Below are 18,342 nucleotides of genomic sequence, written 5' to 3' on the forward strand. Positions count from 1 at the left end.
TTTTTTTTTTTTTTTTTAGCTCTTCTCTAACCCCTTTCTCTCTCGTCCGCTCGTAATTCCCGGGGAAATAGAACTCGCGCGTTTTCAAGAACGCGCGGCACTCGTCGTTTTCCTCCCGGTGATACATATGTACGTGCGTGTGTCACGCTCCGTATACGTGCGGACGTGCGTGTCTCTCTCTCTAATGCACACGCGTGCACACTTCGGCGCGAGCATACCTCGTCGACGATGACGAGTTTCTGCAACGATGAAAGAGATAGAAAGAGAGGAGAGCTTTTTATCTGATATATCTTCTCTCGCGTTTCCCTTCTGAGAAAATACGACCTGTCTCTTTTCACTTTTTCACTCTTTTTTTCTTTTTTGACTCTCTCGCGCCCCGACGAAAACGAAATCTCGCCGCGCGCGCGCACACACACGACGAGATATATCTCCGCTCTGCGTCGCCGAGACTCATTTCGGACTTCGCAGAGAACGAGACGCGCGCGGCCTTTGTTCCCGACAAAACGACGGAGATTTTTGTGTAAATAACCCAATGTGTATATATACGCCGCTCTTCTGAAAGCATTCTTCTGTTATCGTCATTTGCGCGACGGTGCGCTCTTCGCACAGTTACGCGTCCTATCTCCGTAAATTATCATCGACGGAGAGGGGAGAGAGTGAATACGTATCGAAAGCTACGACACGAGATATAAACATTCCGATTATTTCCCGAAACCGTTCGTTACGTCGTACAGTCGACTTGCAATAGACGTGGAAGCGGGAAAAAGAAAAACAAAATAAAAAGTAGAAAATTAAAAAAAAAAAAAAAAAAATCTGCACAAAAATCGCGTTTGTATAAAACCGGCGCGCCATTTCCAACGAAGTGAAACGCTGAGCGTTCGTCGCGAATTGTTCACGAGTGAGATCGCGAAGAGAAAAAACATCGCACGTAGCGCTCGAAGACCATGTATATTCACCTGTTATTTGCGCGCGCGAATGAATAAGAGCAAAACTAATGACATGAGCGGAGAAGATTCGGGACGGTAACGGTTTCACCAGCAGCGCAGCGGACTAACTGTCGGCAGTGCGAAGTGAAAAAAAGAGACGCGCGTATTTCTCTCCGTTGGCGCACGTCTGGATCTCTCCTCGCGTGAGATGCATTCGCGAAACGCCACGGGTATGTCGTTCCTTAAACGCCAACAACACGCGCGCCACTAAACGTGATATATTAGAATTTCAAACAAATTTGTTGTTGAAACAAATTAAGAATTCTGATTGGAAGTTTTATAATCGCGTTCGCGCTGCACAATATATTTTTATACGATCTTTACCGCATGTTTTCCGTCAACAATAACATTCTCTCGCGCTCTCCAGACATTTTACAGTCGTTGATATGTTTACAACGCGACGTGTAAATAGACGGATACGTACATTGTCTCATCACGTGCGCGTTGGAAAAATTTTTGTTCCACTTGTTGATTCGAGAGTGCGCGTTATTTTAACCAGATAAAGGTATCTCGTTCGTTTTAATAACCTTGTTATGCGACGCATTTTGTGCTACCTACGCGGGTACGGTAATCGAATTATTTTCATCGTTCGAAACGAATTGATTGAAAAGCCAGTTATAGCCGAGGTATGCGCGCAATGTAACGCGCGCGAGCGTATCTCTCGCTAAAAATTGCTTGATTGCTCACGGATGTTTGAAACGTGTCGTTTGACGCGATTCGCGCGAAACAATTTGCGAAATCGAAGAAAAGAAACACTGAATGTTGGACTCGCGTAATTCGTATCGACGAACGTAGCGACTAGTTTTAATTCGCGTGCTTGTTTTTTTAATTGCATAGAAATAGACAGACGAAAGAGAGAGAGAGAGAGAGAGAGAGAGAGAGAGAGAGAAGAGAGAACGTTTATAATAACTGCATATAAAAACATAAACAAAAAAAAACTGTATATCAATTATCAACTGTATATCAATTATCATCCATTTTCAAAGTACGCATTACAAATATTCGCACAAATGTTTATTTGTACACAAAACAATTGATTTCTCTTCGCGAGAAATGACAAAAAAATGTGTGATATTTCTTCGAACGCATTTTTCATTTTTTTTTAAATATTTGGTTTCATCAAGTATCAATTGCTTAATTAGAATTTTTGTGATTGTCTTTAATCAATTTTACGCATTTGAACTAATTTATACGTCTTTTCGCCGCGTATATAATAGCAACCTTTGGAAAATAACCGTCGCGTAATTGTTCCTTTCCGTTGGCAATGCGAGTTCTTTTGTATTCTCGACGTCGTCGCAGTCATTGACTATTCGTACGGAATACGCTTACGTATAAGGAAAGTGGCATAACTACTCGGTATTAAGAATCAACGAAGTGGACAGCCAGTCAAGTTTTTTGACTGACGCGTCCTCTAATTTAGTATTTAACGATAAGACTGCGGAAAGAACGAGGTATAAGAATGTGCTGCATAACGAGGCGACTCGACGCGGGAAAAGGGGAATCAAGGAAAAGATAAATTTACATTTCAAATTTTCGCGCAATTATATCGTGCCAAAAAAAAGAGAGAAGCTCTAATAATAAAGAGAAAAAAATTAATTGAACGTATATACATATATGTACATGTAAGAACAATTTTATATTTAGAGCAACTTTAATGTGTCAGAATGTTTCGGTTTTCGTTAAAACCACGGTAAAAGTCGCACGCTGTTCCAGACTGTTGCGCGGTAGCATAATTAAATTATCTTGCGGGTCGAAGTTAGGTCACCTACTTATTTGTAACTTGTTGAGAAGCAACGTAGCAAAGTATTGGACTGTTCAATATGTATGTAACGTGACGAAAAGGTTACGCCTGAATAATTATTCGAATAGATGATAACGGTGAATCATATTTCGCATAATATCGAATTTAATTTAATAGACAATCGACGAGACACGTTACATTAATAAAACAAAACCAGTTGTATAATATAATAATCACGAATAAATTATATTTTCGTCGCGCGCGATTTATCAAGGATCGATCGAACGAGTCGATCGAATAGCTCGCAGTGAGATTGTGACAGAATGCGACAGCCAAAAGGGGAAAGTGTTGTTTCACGCGCGTCTTCACAAGGCGTTTCGTTTTACATTGCGAGAGGCTTTCTCGCGTGACGAGAAGGAAAATGCGTTTCGCGCCGACGATGACAACACGCTGGAAGGACGTGCGGGGGTGAGAGACGACGCGGAGCTTACGTCATCGCGTCGTCCCCCGCGGATCGAATATTGGATCAGCGGGGACGCATGTTGTGTTATACGAGCCCGGACGAACAAGGCCGGCGAAATAACAGGAAGCCGGCCGGTCGTCGTATCGATACGTGCACGCGCGCGGCGCTTGACAGGATATTGACGTGCCGCGCGCGAGCGCTCTTCTCTCCGCCTGGAACCTCCGTGGCTTCAAGAGTATATTCGCATCCGCGTGTTTTCTCGCGCGCGTTCACGCGCGGCTTAATGAGGCCAAAACGGAAAAATCGATGCCGCGGTAAACAAGGTCGTTCGCGTCATCTCCCGTGCGCAGACCTATAGAACGAGCTCCTTGAAATGGAAAAAGAGTTTGTCCGGATTAAACTTTTATCTTGATCGTTAACTGAAACATCGGATTTTACACGCAATAGAGAGTGTGAGTCGGTGTGAATTCGAGAAACTTATGTAAATGCGCGACGAGAAGTCGCATCTGATATTAGTGTTTTCTCTAAAAACATTACGCGTCTGAAAACCGATCTTATATAATAAATAATTATATTATAACAACGTTATTATAAAGACTTGGAATTTCACAAAAACTGAAAATTTAAATCGTCTGATAAAATCGGAACACCAATTTTATATCAGAATTCAATTTTGTCAGTGACAACCGGTGTCAGTAGCGATTTGTTTTGTTGTTGATGTAATTCGGATGTCACGTCAAATATTTACGATATTAAACGTCAAAGTGTACTCTGTGTTAGCTCCAATACGATTAATGAACGATATGACAGCGATTGATACGACATTGCGTGCGTTTGAGAGTAAAATTTGTTTTTGAATCTAACTTTCTAAAATTGGAACCGGAGTTTATTTACACGTCAATTTTTTTTTGTTCCGTTCTCTCACGAATCATTTGTTAGAAAAATTAGACAACTTCAGTTTCTACGCGCTATCCAATTTTCAGCTTGTTATACGTATACGTTTGTTTCTTTTCTTTTAGAATTACGCGCTATATGTTTCACCGATACTTGTTGCTGAGTGTGCTCTTAGAGGATTTCATATCGCAGAGTAGTATGTAATAAAATTTTCTCTCCTCTCCCCCCCCTCTCTCTCTCTCTCTTTCTCTTCTTCTTTCTCTCCTGCTCGATTCAACGAGCAATAATAAACGGTTTTCACCAGCGATCGCGTGCTCGTTGTTTTTACATGTTGGCAGTAATACCGTTACTCGTTTAGTATACACGTGATTATATATACGTCGAGTGTTAAATGATCGCAATTGTATCACAGTAGACAATGTTTAGACATCCTGAGTTTTAACGTTCAAATGTGTGTTTTATCTCACGCTCGTAAAATTTAAATTTCGATAAACGCAAACAAGTTTAACAAAAAAAAAACTAGGAAGCTGTCTATCTGGCTGTAAAATTAAAAAGAATGATTTATATTTTATTTAGTTAGTCTAGTTCTGAATTTTGTTTGCAGACTCTTGATATACACACGCTGTCGCGTTTTTTGTCCGTTGTTATCATTTTGTTAATGCGGCAATAATTATTGCGGTCCAGTGATGATTAAGAACCGAAGCCGCCCAGTTTCTAATCTCCGTGTGGAACAGGCACGAGTCTGGCACCACGCTGGAAGTTGTTTTGGGAGTGGGAGAGATATATGAAAGAGGTCGATGGGGAGGAGAATGACGCTTAGAGAGAGGGTAACCGGTGCGAGTGGTGGGAGTCCGTTCGTTCATGGTCGTAGGAGAAGGTTGTGGTAGATCGTGGCGGCAAGATGGCCGACCTCGCGGTTGCCTGGGCAACCGTTTGGGCGGTGCTTCGCGTTCGCCAGAGGCGGAGTCTAATGGCTACGGCGGCCATTATGGTCTTTCGCTCCGAGAGATACCGCCATCTGGTGCGCGTTTTCCGAAACCGGACCTCGATACCGGGAATGTCGCAGCCACCCCCGGGACCGCCCGGAAACGCGGACGAACGAGAGATCGTTCTCGCATTCTGGGATGGTTCTCGCACTTCCGGTATAGTCTCGAGATTACCGGGGCGCGTCGTCGTACAGTCGTGAAATGGTCCCTTCGAAGGACGATAGAGCTTCGTTCGCTCGAGTTGCCCTCGAGAGATACGGTACATTGCTCGCAAGAAGATTATCTTGATGGGTTTATACAGACTGCACTTCTGCTCCGCTTGTCTCTCAACGTTGTCAGCGAAATTGCTGGATAGATGTATCCTTAACGGTCAGAAGGTAAATAGATAAAAGGCAAAGGTTCTGTTGTTATTAATCATGACCGGTTGATAGAATTCTGCGATAGGCAAATGCTATAAAGAATCCTGAAACTATGAAAAAACCTAACCTAATCTACTTTTTTAATTATTTATTTTTAAACTATTGGAAAAGTTAGAGATAATAAATGTTAAGATAAAGTTTTAATGGATTCTAAAAATCTTTTCTCTCTCTTTTTACTTTAATATGTTCAATAAAACTAACAAATTATAATATTGCAATTAAAAACTTAACAAATTATAATACTGCAAGCACAATATTGCGTAAATAAATTTTTTAATAAAATAATAATAAATAATTCGAGAAAATTGATTGCGTCCTCTTTTTACATCGTTGAGGCAGAATTCTCGATACGCGAATAATCCAGACGGGGAAAAGTATATAAAAGAGATTCCTATAAAAACGGAATACAATTCCTCTGACATACAGCCGGCGCCGAATACCCTCGTCAAATTGCGTGCCAGCATCAGCAGCCATTAAGCGCAGATATGTATATATACATGTGTACAATATATACACTATATATACCAGTGAGCGCGAGATTGCATTATTATTAATCATCCGTGTACCGTTTACGAGGCTCATCGGCGTCCCTCGCCAATTATTAACGGCCGTTGCGCCCGTAGATATTTACTTATTAATTAACCGATTAACGTTTTGCAATTATGCGCCGTCACGGTCCGCTCGCGTATCCGGAAACCGCGCGCTCTCCCCTCCTCCCCCTCACGCTCGTATCTCATCTTGCGTTTCTTGCGCGTTTGATTAATAATAGCCAATCACGAATTATTATTGATGCTCGCGACGTGGAACGCGATATGGAGATACCGGAGTACGACCTGTCGCTTCTAGACAATATCAATTAATTTTCAATGACTGCACAAATTTATTGATCTTGTTCCGTTTGATAGAGTCAAGCAAAACACAAACTGATATGTTAAAAAACCTATGTTAGGATAATGAGCGAACTGTGTCGTTTATATTTTTTTCCTGAAAGATTTAGAGAATAATTCGCTTGTTATTTTACGTTGTAAAATATTTTCAGAATATATTTGTTTGACGTGTTCGTTGCGGAATGTCGTATAAAATTTATATTCGTGTTTTTTTGTATATTTTTATTTTAATGAGACAAGTTCACTCGCGTTTTACGATTCGAGTTGAGCAACTTTGTTGCGTAAAACAATGGCGTCGAAATGTTATATCTCGCGTGCTTTATTATATACACACACACGCGGTGTGTAATTACAACGCGTCGCAAATCACGTGCCGATATTGGCCGGACGCCGAAATCGCATATTCGCAGTCACGGCGCGACAATTTTCTTGATCCGCTCTCGTAAATGCTGATTTGTCAATTAATTGGCATGACGCGCCGTGACCGCGATCGAGTCACGCGTTTCTTCTTACGACTTTAATGACTCCGCGTGGTGCCACCGAACAGACAAAAGGGTAATCGCCAAAGAGTCTCGAGATACTTAACGCGAGATGCCAACTTCGCGTTACGACTATACGATATGTGCTGTAATTATTCTCGTTAATAATTATTCTTGCGCCAAAATTAAATAAAAAGTATAAAACAAAAAAAAACCATCAATTTTACAAACGCGCGTTCGATTATATCTCGCTGCATTCGACATTGTCAAAAATCGTGAAAAATCGCGCGAATAGAAAAAACTTTATTTAAATTTCGGCTAAAGTGGATATGTGTCGCGCATACGTAGAGCGAACTTCCGTGAGAGATTATATCCGTTATTCGATTCAGGACAATCTCCACATTAAATCCGGCCGCATTGACAAAGCCCGAGAGTAAACCGAGCGTGCGGATCCTGCTACATCCTATCCACTGACCCTTCGTTATCCTGCCAGTCTGCGCTCTCTGCTCCGTGCCAGAGGTTATGAATAATACATATTAATTGCGCCATTCCCAACATGTACATAGAAGTATTAACACATATGTACACAATATACATATCTTTCTCTCGCTCTATTATATAAACATGTATAATATATACACGCCGGCACACTTTCAAGAGAGAAATTCTGTTAAATTGCAGCGTGCGTTCGCTCGCGTAATTTCTGGAGAATCGAACAAAAAGAGGTTCGATAACGCATTAACCCGCATGAATATCGCGATAACAAACGTCGGTAATTAAGTGGATGGTGTTTGTGTTACGTCAAGAGGCCTCGGCAAAGATCCCGCCTCCGCACATCGTTCGCATGATAACCGCTCATTGTCGAGACCGATTTAATCCTCAATCCCTCGTGTGAGATACCGTCGAATAAATAGAACCTACGTATACGTGTAGATTCCATCTCGTATATCGCGCCTATTATTTTGAAAGGCTGTAATTAACACTGCTTGATACTCTCTCTGTAGTGTTATGTTAATGACTTAAAAAGCAACACAACACAGCGTGGAGGAATGTTGTCGAGAAGAACGTTCTTTTCTACCAGAAAAAGCGTGTGTAAATAATTACAATCGATTCTCTCGATATTGATTGTTGCCACTTTTATCTCAACGCTAATTACAACGCGTTTTTAGGATGTGTTCCTCGATTTATGTCGTACGTATCAAGACGCACGGTAGTGCCTCGCGCCAAGTTCGCGCGCAACGAAGTCGCGTTTGAATGGCGCGAGACACTCGTGTCTCTTATACGCGAAATTCATGCAATTGAGAAGTGAGGAGATTTTCATGGAGCAATATCTCAGGAACGACTGAACCGATCACTTTCGTTTTAGTCTCAATTGCTTCAGAACAAAACATTTAAAAAGCAAAAGTATTCTTGCGATTTTTAAAGTCAAGTGACAGAGAAGAGTGGAAAAACACCACGTGACTAAAGTCACGTGTCTTTACAAACGTGACTAAAGTAATAGTAGTATATATATATATATATAATATTATATATATATTGTATTATACGCGTATTATATATATACTACGGTAAGGTCACTGACCTTGGTCACGTGACTACGCTAAGGTCACTGACCTTGGTTACGTGACTACGCTAAGGTCACTGACCTTGGTTACGTGACTACGCTGAGGTCACTGATTGTCACGTGATTATATGTGTGTTTGTGTGATATATATTTTTTTAACTCTTTTCTGTCACGTGACCTTACTTTAATCATGTTTTTAAAGACGCATGACTAAAATACAGTCACGTGAGATTAGTCATGTGTTGTTTTTCTACTCTTTTCTTTTTTTTTATTTTTCAGGTTTGATTTTTATGCGTTATTTTTGACATCTCTCGTATGTACATTCTGTGTATTGGGTCGTATGAATAAAAAAAAAGCATAACCTTATTCTTCAAGTTTTAGGAGCAAATCCTCAAAGTTCAATAAATAAAAATTTCGAACAAACTGAGGATTTGCTCATAAAACTTGAAGGGTAAGTTTTATGCTTTTTTTTATTTATACGTCTCATTATGTAGTTTGTAAGACGTATATACTAGCTGTCATTACGGTTGAATTTACTGGCACAACACGTTAAAACAAAAACAGTAACAGCGTGCGCGTAGCGCGCATCTGTGTTGTGCTAGTAAAGAAAAAAAACGTGTACACACGTGGATTCCTCTCGTGTTTGAAAAATTTTCTTCCAATGTAGACAATTAATTGTTTTCTTTTTTGTTTATCGACAAGTTGCGCGCACATATATTTATAATTCACGCGTTTGACCGTACGTGCTTGCAGATCCTCGTAGAATACGACGACGTGGAGTGGCAGAGGAGGGAGTGGCTGTCGCCGCACAGGGATGCCGTGTTCTCCTTTTTTCTCATCGAACGAGGTCTATACTGGGCCGAACGACCTGACCCCAGGCACGCCAGTCTCATCCCCATCGATCATCACAATCACGCGAACAATAACCATCATCAGCACCGCATTAACGGGAAACCGCTTAGAGGCGCCACAGCGGTCGCCGACACCGTTGCCTGGCCGGCTCTTGTAAGTAATATATAAATAAACCGCGCCTATTTACGGATGTGTATTTACGGATTCCTGCCGATTTTAGAACTTCGTGTTTCTTTTATAATCGACATATACGCCGATACACACGTAATCGACGAAGCGCTTTTCTCTCTCTCTCTCTCTCTCTCTCTCTCTCTCTCTCTCTCTCTCTCTCTCTCTCTCTTTCTCTCCTACAAGCTACACAAGTTAACGCACATATAGCGACGAGGCAATAATATCTGTCACGCGTGATATATCCTTCGGATTATACACACGGAAATGGTTCATGTACGAGTCGTCATTTTTTAATGCAAATCTTTCATATTTTATCGATGATAATTGAGGAATGCTCGTGATTCCGCTTGAATTTTAATCAGTCTGTGGTTAATTAATGAAATACCCGATTCTCTCCATTCTCTCTCGCTCTTTCTCGTTGAATAAATTTTACGATCGACACAATTCGATATAAAACAGACCGCTGCATTTCATTGGCTCGATGCTTTTTTTGCTCGTTAAAATTTTAATGCTTCAATTGAGCGAGCTTAATTATTTTGCGAAAAACTCAACGGCGCAAAAGTAATTACATTTATATCATATCGCGAACTCTTGTGCGATTTTTGTTTTTTTTTTTTTGCGTTGGATAAATGTCTGAAAAAATCAAAACCTTTGACCGCGACGTTAGAAATATCGTTTAGAAACGTCGTTGCCGATGATAATGTTGAAAAGTTTATTTTTTATTTTTAACATCTATATACGAGAGAGAACTGCAATATGCGCAGTAAAAACAATCACGCGTTTATTTTCAGACCTTCTATCCTCTCGTGGCGCGAGCCGAGTTGCACGAAGACGCCATGCCGATCGAATTTATGCAAGATCGCAAACTGGACTTCGTCGACTATTCGAAGCTCAAACCGTTCACCGTAAGTATCACAAATTTGGTTACATTCGTTTTAATATCGTTTTTCTCGGTATATTCTTGAGGTATTTAAATCTTAGTTTTTAATAAAGAGCGTGACGAAAACAGCATTTTTATTTAGCAAACAGAAACGTATACACATACGCATAAACAATTTAAAAATTTTCAACTGTTGTGTTAATTCTCTTCGAAAGCGGTGACGTGAATCTATAAAATGTCGCACATTCGCGAGGACAATTTCCACTGTTCGAGGTACATTGACGCGATACGTTATCTCGTTTACTTTATAATTTCTTCGTCGTCGCGCGGCGGCATCCCGCGCGTATTTCATGCGCGAGATGCGATAGAGGATCTCAAAACGATTAAGAGCCCACGCGAAGCGAGATTCGGTCGGCGAGCGCCGCGCGGCGGCCACTTCCGCTTTACGACTGGAAACTTACTTCGTTAGAGGGTTCTGGGGAACTTAGTTAGAGAACAAGTTCCGGAGCCATTGGCGCATCCGACACCCCTCCGGGGCAACGGACGCAAGCATCTCTTCCTTTCTCTCTCTCTCTCTCTCTCTCTCTCTCTCTCTCTCTCTCTCTCTCTCTTTCACTCACTCACTCACTCACTCTCTTTCTCTACTGGCTCGCTACTGCTGCTGTAAGTAATCTTTCACGGGACTCGTTGTCCAACTTCTCCGTAAGAGCAGCGCGGAAGAGTCGACCGAACTTGCCGGCTGGAAGATGAGCAGCCGAACTTTGACTCGAGTTCCCGTTTCACTTTCGCGTGTGTGCAGAAATTATTCTTGCGAAAGCGCAGCACAACTTTTCACTCCCGAAAAACATATATCTTTTTACACTTAAGTAAGAAAATCGACCGAAATTTTTAGGGGGACAGATGTTAGGGGAGAGAGTTACGGGTAGTTTTTTTTTTTTTTTTTTTACGTCGAAACAATTATATGCGCGCGCGTATAAAATTTATGCGGGAAAAATTTCATAAAGCGGATTGTGCAAACTTTTCCTTTGATTTTGTGTAATAATTCACTGTCTGTGCCTATAACGTTCAAATTTATTATCGTTAAAATAACAACGGAAAAAGTTTGGATTTTATCGTTCGTATTTTATCGTAATTGGATATCGCGTTCTGTGTTGTACTTTGTTGTATTAAACGTTTGCAAAACCGTTGGGATAAGAGTAATTAAAAACTCCGCTTATTACCTTTTGACCTTCAAAGCAAGCGCGCCGCGTTAATCGACTTTCTACCGAGTCGTATCGTTTTAAGACAGTTTATAATGAATGGTCGCGCGAACACTTCTAACTCCACGTCAGAGACGTGGGTTTCCGGATAAAGAAACGCAGAACACACTCGATCAAGATAATAAATCCATCAAGCGACTCTCGTGAGAAAAAAAAAAAAGGGAACGGCGCGTGTGTGTGTGCGTGCGGCCACTTCGGAAGTTGCCGCACTTGTGTTACGTAGGACAGGAAGAGAGTTTTAGGCGAGTTGGAATTGTTTCCAAGTAATTAAACTACCGGGAAAACTTTTACCGTTAAAACTTTTCCCTCTGCGACGCGGCAGGACGGAGGTATAAGTCGTTTACGTGTAGCGAAAACTTTCAGTCACGGCGGTCAGGCTCAGGTGTGTGTGTCTTACCTTTCGAATCCGCTTTTTGCTTGCTGTGCGTTACTCAGTCTATTTTTAAACGAAACAAATTGCCTTCTCGATTCGGAAGTGCGTCGGAAGTCTCAAGTTTTTTGAGTGAGAAAAAAAAGATGAAAATTTAACGAAGGAAATTAATTGAACAGAGAAGAAAATAAAAAAATGTAAAATGTGTGTGTTGCAATTGAAAATTTGTTTTTCGAACAAACGCGCGCGCAAAGCGTGACCGCGAGAAGTCGATATTTCTTCGTGTTTCTCTTTAAAACGATAAATTGATCATTTGCGTTAACAAGAAGAGTCTCTCTTTCGCGAGCGGCCATAGATCTTTAACTTGCAGCTGCGGTTCGGTGCGCGCTCTCGCGCGTTCTTACGGGAAAAGGAGAAAGTCGACGGTTAAGTGCACGAGAAAAACGAGAAGAAAAACGGGCGTCGACGAAACGACGAAAGGCGCGAGAGGGGAGGGAGAGTCGAATTCGTCCGGAGACGAAGTTGTGTGCGCGCAAGAGAGCCTCTCTCTCGCGAAAAGTGTGCTGACCCTGAACTATAAATGCACCGGGTTCTTTCTCCTCGCTGCATTGCGCCGCATACCTAGCGCGCGCGCGAACACGCTCACGTGCACGCACGCGTGCACTTTGCGCGCGACTATTGCGGAGAGACGTCGTCGTTCTCGCATTGCTCTCGTTTGCGTCGCCGGTTCGCGACCATAGGCGTCGCGATTTCGTTTCCTGTGCGTTTCATCACATAACTTGAATATACTACGACAGCAAATTGCACACGTAATATTGATTAATGACAAACATAAAACGCGCATCTCTCTTTTATCATGATTCGAAAAAAATCGGTAAGATTGTGACTGATAAAAACGGATAGGATCACAACTGCTTAAGGCGTCAACGAAAGAAAATCGAGAAATCGAAAAACGTTTCATCTTTTACGGTACGGTGTTAAGCTCGTTATGTTTTACGTATCGCGGCGGAGAAATACAAATTCTTCGTAGATTCTCTCGGAACTACAATTTCTAGATCCGATCTCGGGAAAAGGATTTTTACCGACGCCCATGCGCGCGTTGCTGTTGACGACCGCTGCCTCCTGCCGGTTTGGCGACTCGCGTCGGTAGCGCGCGCGTGTGCATGATCATGATCGGGGAACGTTGGAGCGCGGCCAAGAGGAGGCGCCAACATATTCCCGTTCTGCCTAACGGTCCTTAGCCAAGCGCGACGGCGCGGCATTATACCCCTCGGCCTCCCTTCGCGCGATCCTCGGGAGAAGTATAAGAATCCCGCCCGGGATCCTGTCTGCGTTTCACCTCTCGTGAAAGGCGCTTGTTCATGATGAAGAGGAACGATCGCGTTGTTCCTTTTACACATCTCGGAGATCAATCTTACACACATCTAAACGCATGAGCGACTTTAGTCAGTATCCGTTTCTCGAACTCGGCGAGACGATGGTTTTTGATTAAAGATCCTTAGTACGAAAGACGCATAAAAATTACATTTTATTTTAAATACTGGTTTTCTAATTAAATTCCGAATTCTCTCGATATATCGAGTTCCAATAAGATTCCCGATGCGATGATTAAATATTGAACATTCTTATTGAAAATCATCACAGAGAACGTCTTATTCTTCTCTCGGGGATTTCAGGGAGGGGGGGGCGGGAGGAGAAGTGAGGAGTCGAGCTCCGATTACCGAAATATTTAACATTGAAAACATTGTAATAAATCACGTGCTTCCTTCGGAATTTTCGAAATATCGTCTCTGAAATTTGCCGAGGAGAAGTCCGTTATTAAAATAAAGCGGCGGGGATTCTGAGACGACGTTCTCTGTACGTACTCGTGCCAAGGGTCTTTGATGCCTCGAAGCTCAACTTTCTACCGCGCGAGCTTGTATATATATTTATGTAATATTCTAGTTGCAAAAGACCTCCGTTTATAAATGATGCTGCGGTGACTGCCAATCCCGCTGTGCGTGCATCGACCATCGAGGGCGGGGGTTTTAATGCAACGCGATTAAGTGTCGCGCGACGACAAAGCGAACGTTTATGTGTATATAATATATATGTATATATATTTGCGATATCGGAGGGGAGGAAATATCGTAGTTAGCGAGGTCATTATTGAGTCAATTTTATCGAACGGTTACACGGGCGGCGCGCGCGCGCTCGAGAAAGCCTCGACTGCACGCGAAGTGTAATTTTATTGCGCGAGCACACGAACTCGGTGCGCATCTGCCTCCACGGTCTTCAATTTGAACTTTACGACAGTCATCTGCCATCTGTTTTATCTATGCCGGCGCTTCAGTGATTGTACGAAGCGAACGCATCGCGATTAATGGGCGGGCGCGTTCTTAATTAAGGAACTCCTTAATTAATTAGCTGCCGCGTAGTAACTGCTAACGAGGACCCGCGGCACGGTGATAGAATACGATAGCAGCCGGCGTGGATCGTGATTTTCTCACCGATAATGACTTTCGTCGTCCCAGAGAAATACATGACCCCGTGTGGACACACAGTTGTCATGATTAAAGAGAATTTTTAAAAACTAGGACAACACGGGCGCGCGCTAAGCGCACATTACTCACCTAAGTATATATATATATATTTATACTTTTTGCCTGGCCAATAAGTAATGTCGAATACCAACGTAGTCATGTTAAAATCACTGACCTTGGTCACGTGACTATATTTACATATATATATATATATATATATATATATATATATATATAATGGCGAGAGTTTTCTTTGCAAAGAAATGTGCATTCAAGAGAGAACACTCGTCACAAAGAAGAAAGGAAATGCGTCGAGAGAGTGTTCTTCTTGGACGAGAATTAAATTTTTCGCGATGAAAAAATGAAGTGTCCGCTATGTGGCAGACCAAGAACGGTTTCTTCGAAAGAGGATATATTCCGGGAAACGATCGGTCTATAATACCGAATGACGTTTTCTCGCAATCGAGTTACCGTAATTGAATAAATGATTCGCGGCGACCGACCGATAATTCTCATCGATCGTGAGATCGATTTCCATCGTTTATTTCCACTTTCATAATTGCATGCGCACGAGTCTAGACGAACGCTACTCTTCTATTCGATATAGCGGCGTTTCGCTGATAAACAGATCGATGAACGAAAACTGTGTTTAGCATTCGCGACGGCGAAAAATCTTTCATCAATTATGCTTGTGCTTCTTCAACATTGAATGCGCGGAATGACTTCAACAATTCACGAGACTGACGCTCGGATAGTTATTCGCACTTTTGTTTCTGATAAACAAGAGATTCGCGAGAGATAAAATTACACGCTCGTGTTAGTACAAAAGTACACACACACACATATACAGACAGATCTAGAATCTCCGTAAAAGAAGATATAATTTAGATAATTTAAAGAGAGAGAATATACATGTGCTGTGCACACACTTATCCGAATCCACACGAGAGCGTTCTTATCTAAATGACATATCTCGCTTTTAGCGTGATTTCTGCGAGTGTGTACTATTGTAATTAAATATCAATATAAATTAAAAAGATATTAAGTTTTATTTGAAATTAAAAAAGTACGTACGTGTAATGGATTTTTTTGCGGAAGAGAGAAAAAAAAAAGGTAAACCCGTCTCTGGAGCGCCGTATGTACGGGGGGATTGTCTCGCGGAGGTACGACACACACCGTGCGCACGTTTTAAGTGCTCTCGACGCTTCGGTAATAACGTTCTAATTGCCGTTGTATTACCACCATTAACGCGCCTCGCGCCGTCACGCTGCGCGCGATGATTGCATAACGCGCGTTCTGACGTAATGACGCGACGGTGACGTAACGAAACGCGAACGAGAGCGCGTACTCGTCACATCTCGCGGAAAAATTCAATCACGTTATTCTTCTTTCCGAATTTCGCATATTTCGTGCCAAGAGAAAGAGAGAGAGAGAGAGAAAGAAAGAAAGAGAATTGCTATTATATCATCGCCGTCGATGTCGATATTTATAAGTACGCGTGCAATCATCGCGCAAAACGTCCAATAGCTTCAAGTAGAGATCTGAAGTGATTCTTGTGTGTCATGTGTACTAGCACTACCAGGTACTCGTCAAATGTAATTTGTCAATAGAGACGTAAGCGACGAAGAACAAATTAACTGAGGAGTTTGATTGATGACGGTTCTTCTCTCTCTCTCTCTCTCTCTCTCTCTCTTTCTCTCTCTCGACGACTTGCAGTCACAAGAAGCTGGACGGTGACACATAATAATTAACGCTCGTCAATGCCACATTTTCACCGACACTCTAATTAATCTCGTTTGCTCGGAATTATCGACGTGCACGATAATAGATCCGGTGTACTCCGAGAGGAATATCAAATATTCGAAACGTCTCATTTCTGTCGCGCGCCTAATCTAATTTTCTCGACGCCGTTGTGTGTTGTACGTCCGCGAAGCGAAATACTCTCTCTCGTGCATGATATCGGTTATCAGTCACGATACGACGTAGAAATCGGATTTTGATATTTCACGTTATTATTATTTCTCTCGCAAAGAGATCGTTGGCCTCGTTATTCTTGCCGACGCAGTCGGCTGAGCGTATTTAACACACACACACACACACGAGACGAAAACAGAATCAACAAATAAATAGGATCATGCACCAAGCAACTGCATTCAGCACTAACGCCGGTTACGTAATGTCCGACAAAATTTACGCGACCTCGTGTAGCGACTGCTTTCGGCTGCTATTATTGATATTTACATCCTAAGATCCTTGACAGTATTACTAACGTTAACATATACACTTTAAAGTAATTTATAGAATCGCAAACTCGTCGCCAGCAGAACGAATATATTTTTGCGCGAATATCGCATCATGATTTTTTTATTTCAAAAATTTCTAGTAAAGTAACAAAATACTCCGATTGAAATCGCATATATATATATAGTTATGATGCATTTACACGGAGAATAAATCTCCCTTTGCGCAGAGTTTTTCTTATATTTGTCTTTTTTTGTTACATATCTCTCTCTCATTTCACACCGACGACGCGGACTTTTCTCTCTTTCTCGCTTTTTCCTTCGAAATCGCGAACAGCTCTCTCGGCGATTTGAACGAAGAACATTTCGCTTTTCTTAATCAAATTTTTCACGAACGAAGCTTCAATTCTGGTCTTTGTTTTTGTTTTACTTTTTGCAGCAGGACTGGGAGCTGACTAAGGGCGCCATGCCCTGGGGAAACGCCGTTAGGAGATGGGCCGAGATGCAGGACGGCCAGAGGATTTTGCTGACTACACCCAGCGTTCTGGTCGGTTTCAGGGTCGAAGTTTATCGGGCGGAAGGCACCACACAATGGTACACAGCCGTGATCGTCGGTTACAACGAGTCCACCAAGGTGAGGGGACCAGATAATAAATAAATATTATACATACGACTCGCTTCTTATCAGCAAATGGAAAATGTCCTGCGGTAGGTTTTGCGAGCTTTTTTGCTTGCGCTGCGCGATCTGTAACATCCGAACTCTAAAATTCGACAATATCAAAATCCATTACGTGTTATTAATATACATGTACACAAGCAAACGTGACGTGTAATATGTTTGCTAGAAAAAAAAAAAAAAAAATACTAGTTCGCGGAAAAATGTCGAGATCGAAAAACGATATTTCAATCAAATTTGTTTATCTCCGTTAATAAAACATTTTTCATCAACATGCTCGGAAACGCTAGGAAACGCGCAACTGAAAGAAGAGAAATTTGAAGTTTATTCAATATCTTTCTTTTATATGTACTCCTATAAATGCAATTGATTTGTTATATATGTAACGTGCTATAAAAGAAGACGAGAAAACTCCGTTCTCGAAGCGACTCCGACAAACAAGACCAATTTCTTTTTTCTCGTTCGATATTTCCCTCGTCTTTTTTTTGCCGTTAAACATCAGCAAGGAACGACAGACTCCTCGCGAAAGTAATCCTCCTCGTCTTGCCTCTCTCGGCGAGAGGAGAAGCTTCCGATAATTTATCCTGGCGGTGGCGCGGCATTCCTATTGGAAAACTAAATCCCCGAAATAGTCCGCGACGAGAGAAAACGTTCCGGGAAAGGTGCAAAAGGATCGAAAGGCGAAAGAACATAAAATATCGGCTGGGTTGTCTGAGGAAGCTTTTGTCACTCGCGCGCGCTCTTATCTTTTCGTGTTTCTTTCTTTTATATACATATATATATATATATATATATGTACAATATGTATACGTACACGTCTGCGTCGAATATTTCTCGAGAGTATCGGCGGAATCGAATCGCTTGCCTGTTGAAGTTTATTCGAATATTTCTTCGTCGTGAAATCCTCCGTCTTTTGCGGACAAAAACTTTAAATATCACGAAGAAATGACGCG

General features: G+C 41.8%; 1 protein-coding gene across 1 annotated transcript in view; it reads left to right on the top strand.

Moving 5' to 3' along the window:
* LOC109853693 (probable JmjC domain-containing histone demethylation protein 2C) overlaps positions 1–18,342 on the top strand; it is a 168,078-nt gene that overhangs the window by 37,108 nt on the left and 112,628 nt on the right. The window contains exons 2-4 of the mRNA XM_020426039.1: positions 9,173–9,424; positions 10,234–10,347; positions 17,153–17,347. Of these exons, the coding sequence (XP_020281628.1) occupies positions 9,173–9,424; positions 10,234–10,347; positions 17,153–17,347 (561 nt within the window). The remainder of the gene's footprint in view (positions 1–9,172; positions 9,425–10,233; positions 10,348–17,152; positions 17,348–18,342) is intronic.

This window comes from Pseudomyrmex gracilis, unplaced genomic scaffold (genome assembly GCF_002006095.1).
Source record: "Pseudomyrmex gracilis isolate BER0280 unplaced genomic scaffold, ASM200609v1 scaffold_53, whole genome shotgun sequence".
NCBI lineage: Eukaryota > Metazoa > Arthropoda > Insecta > Hymenoptera > Formicidae > Pseudomyrmex > Pseudomyrmex gracilis.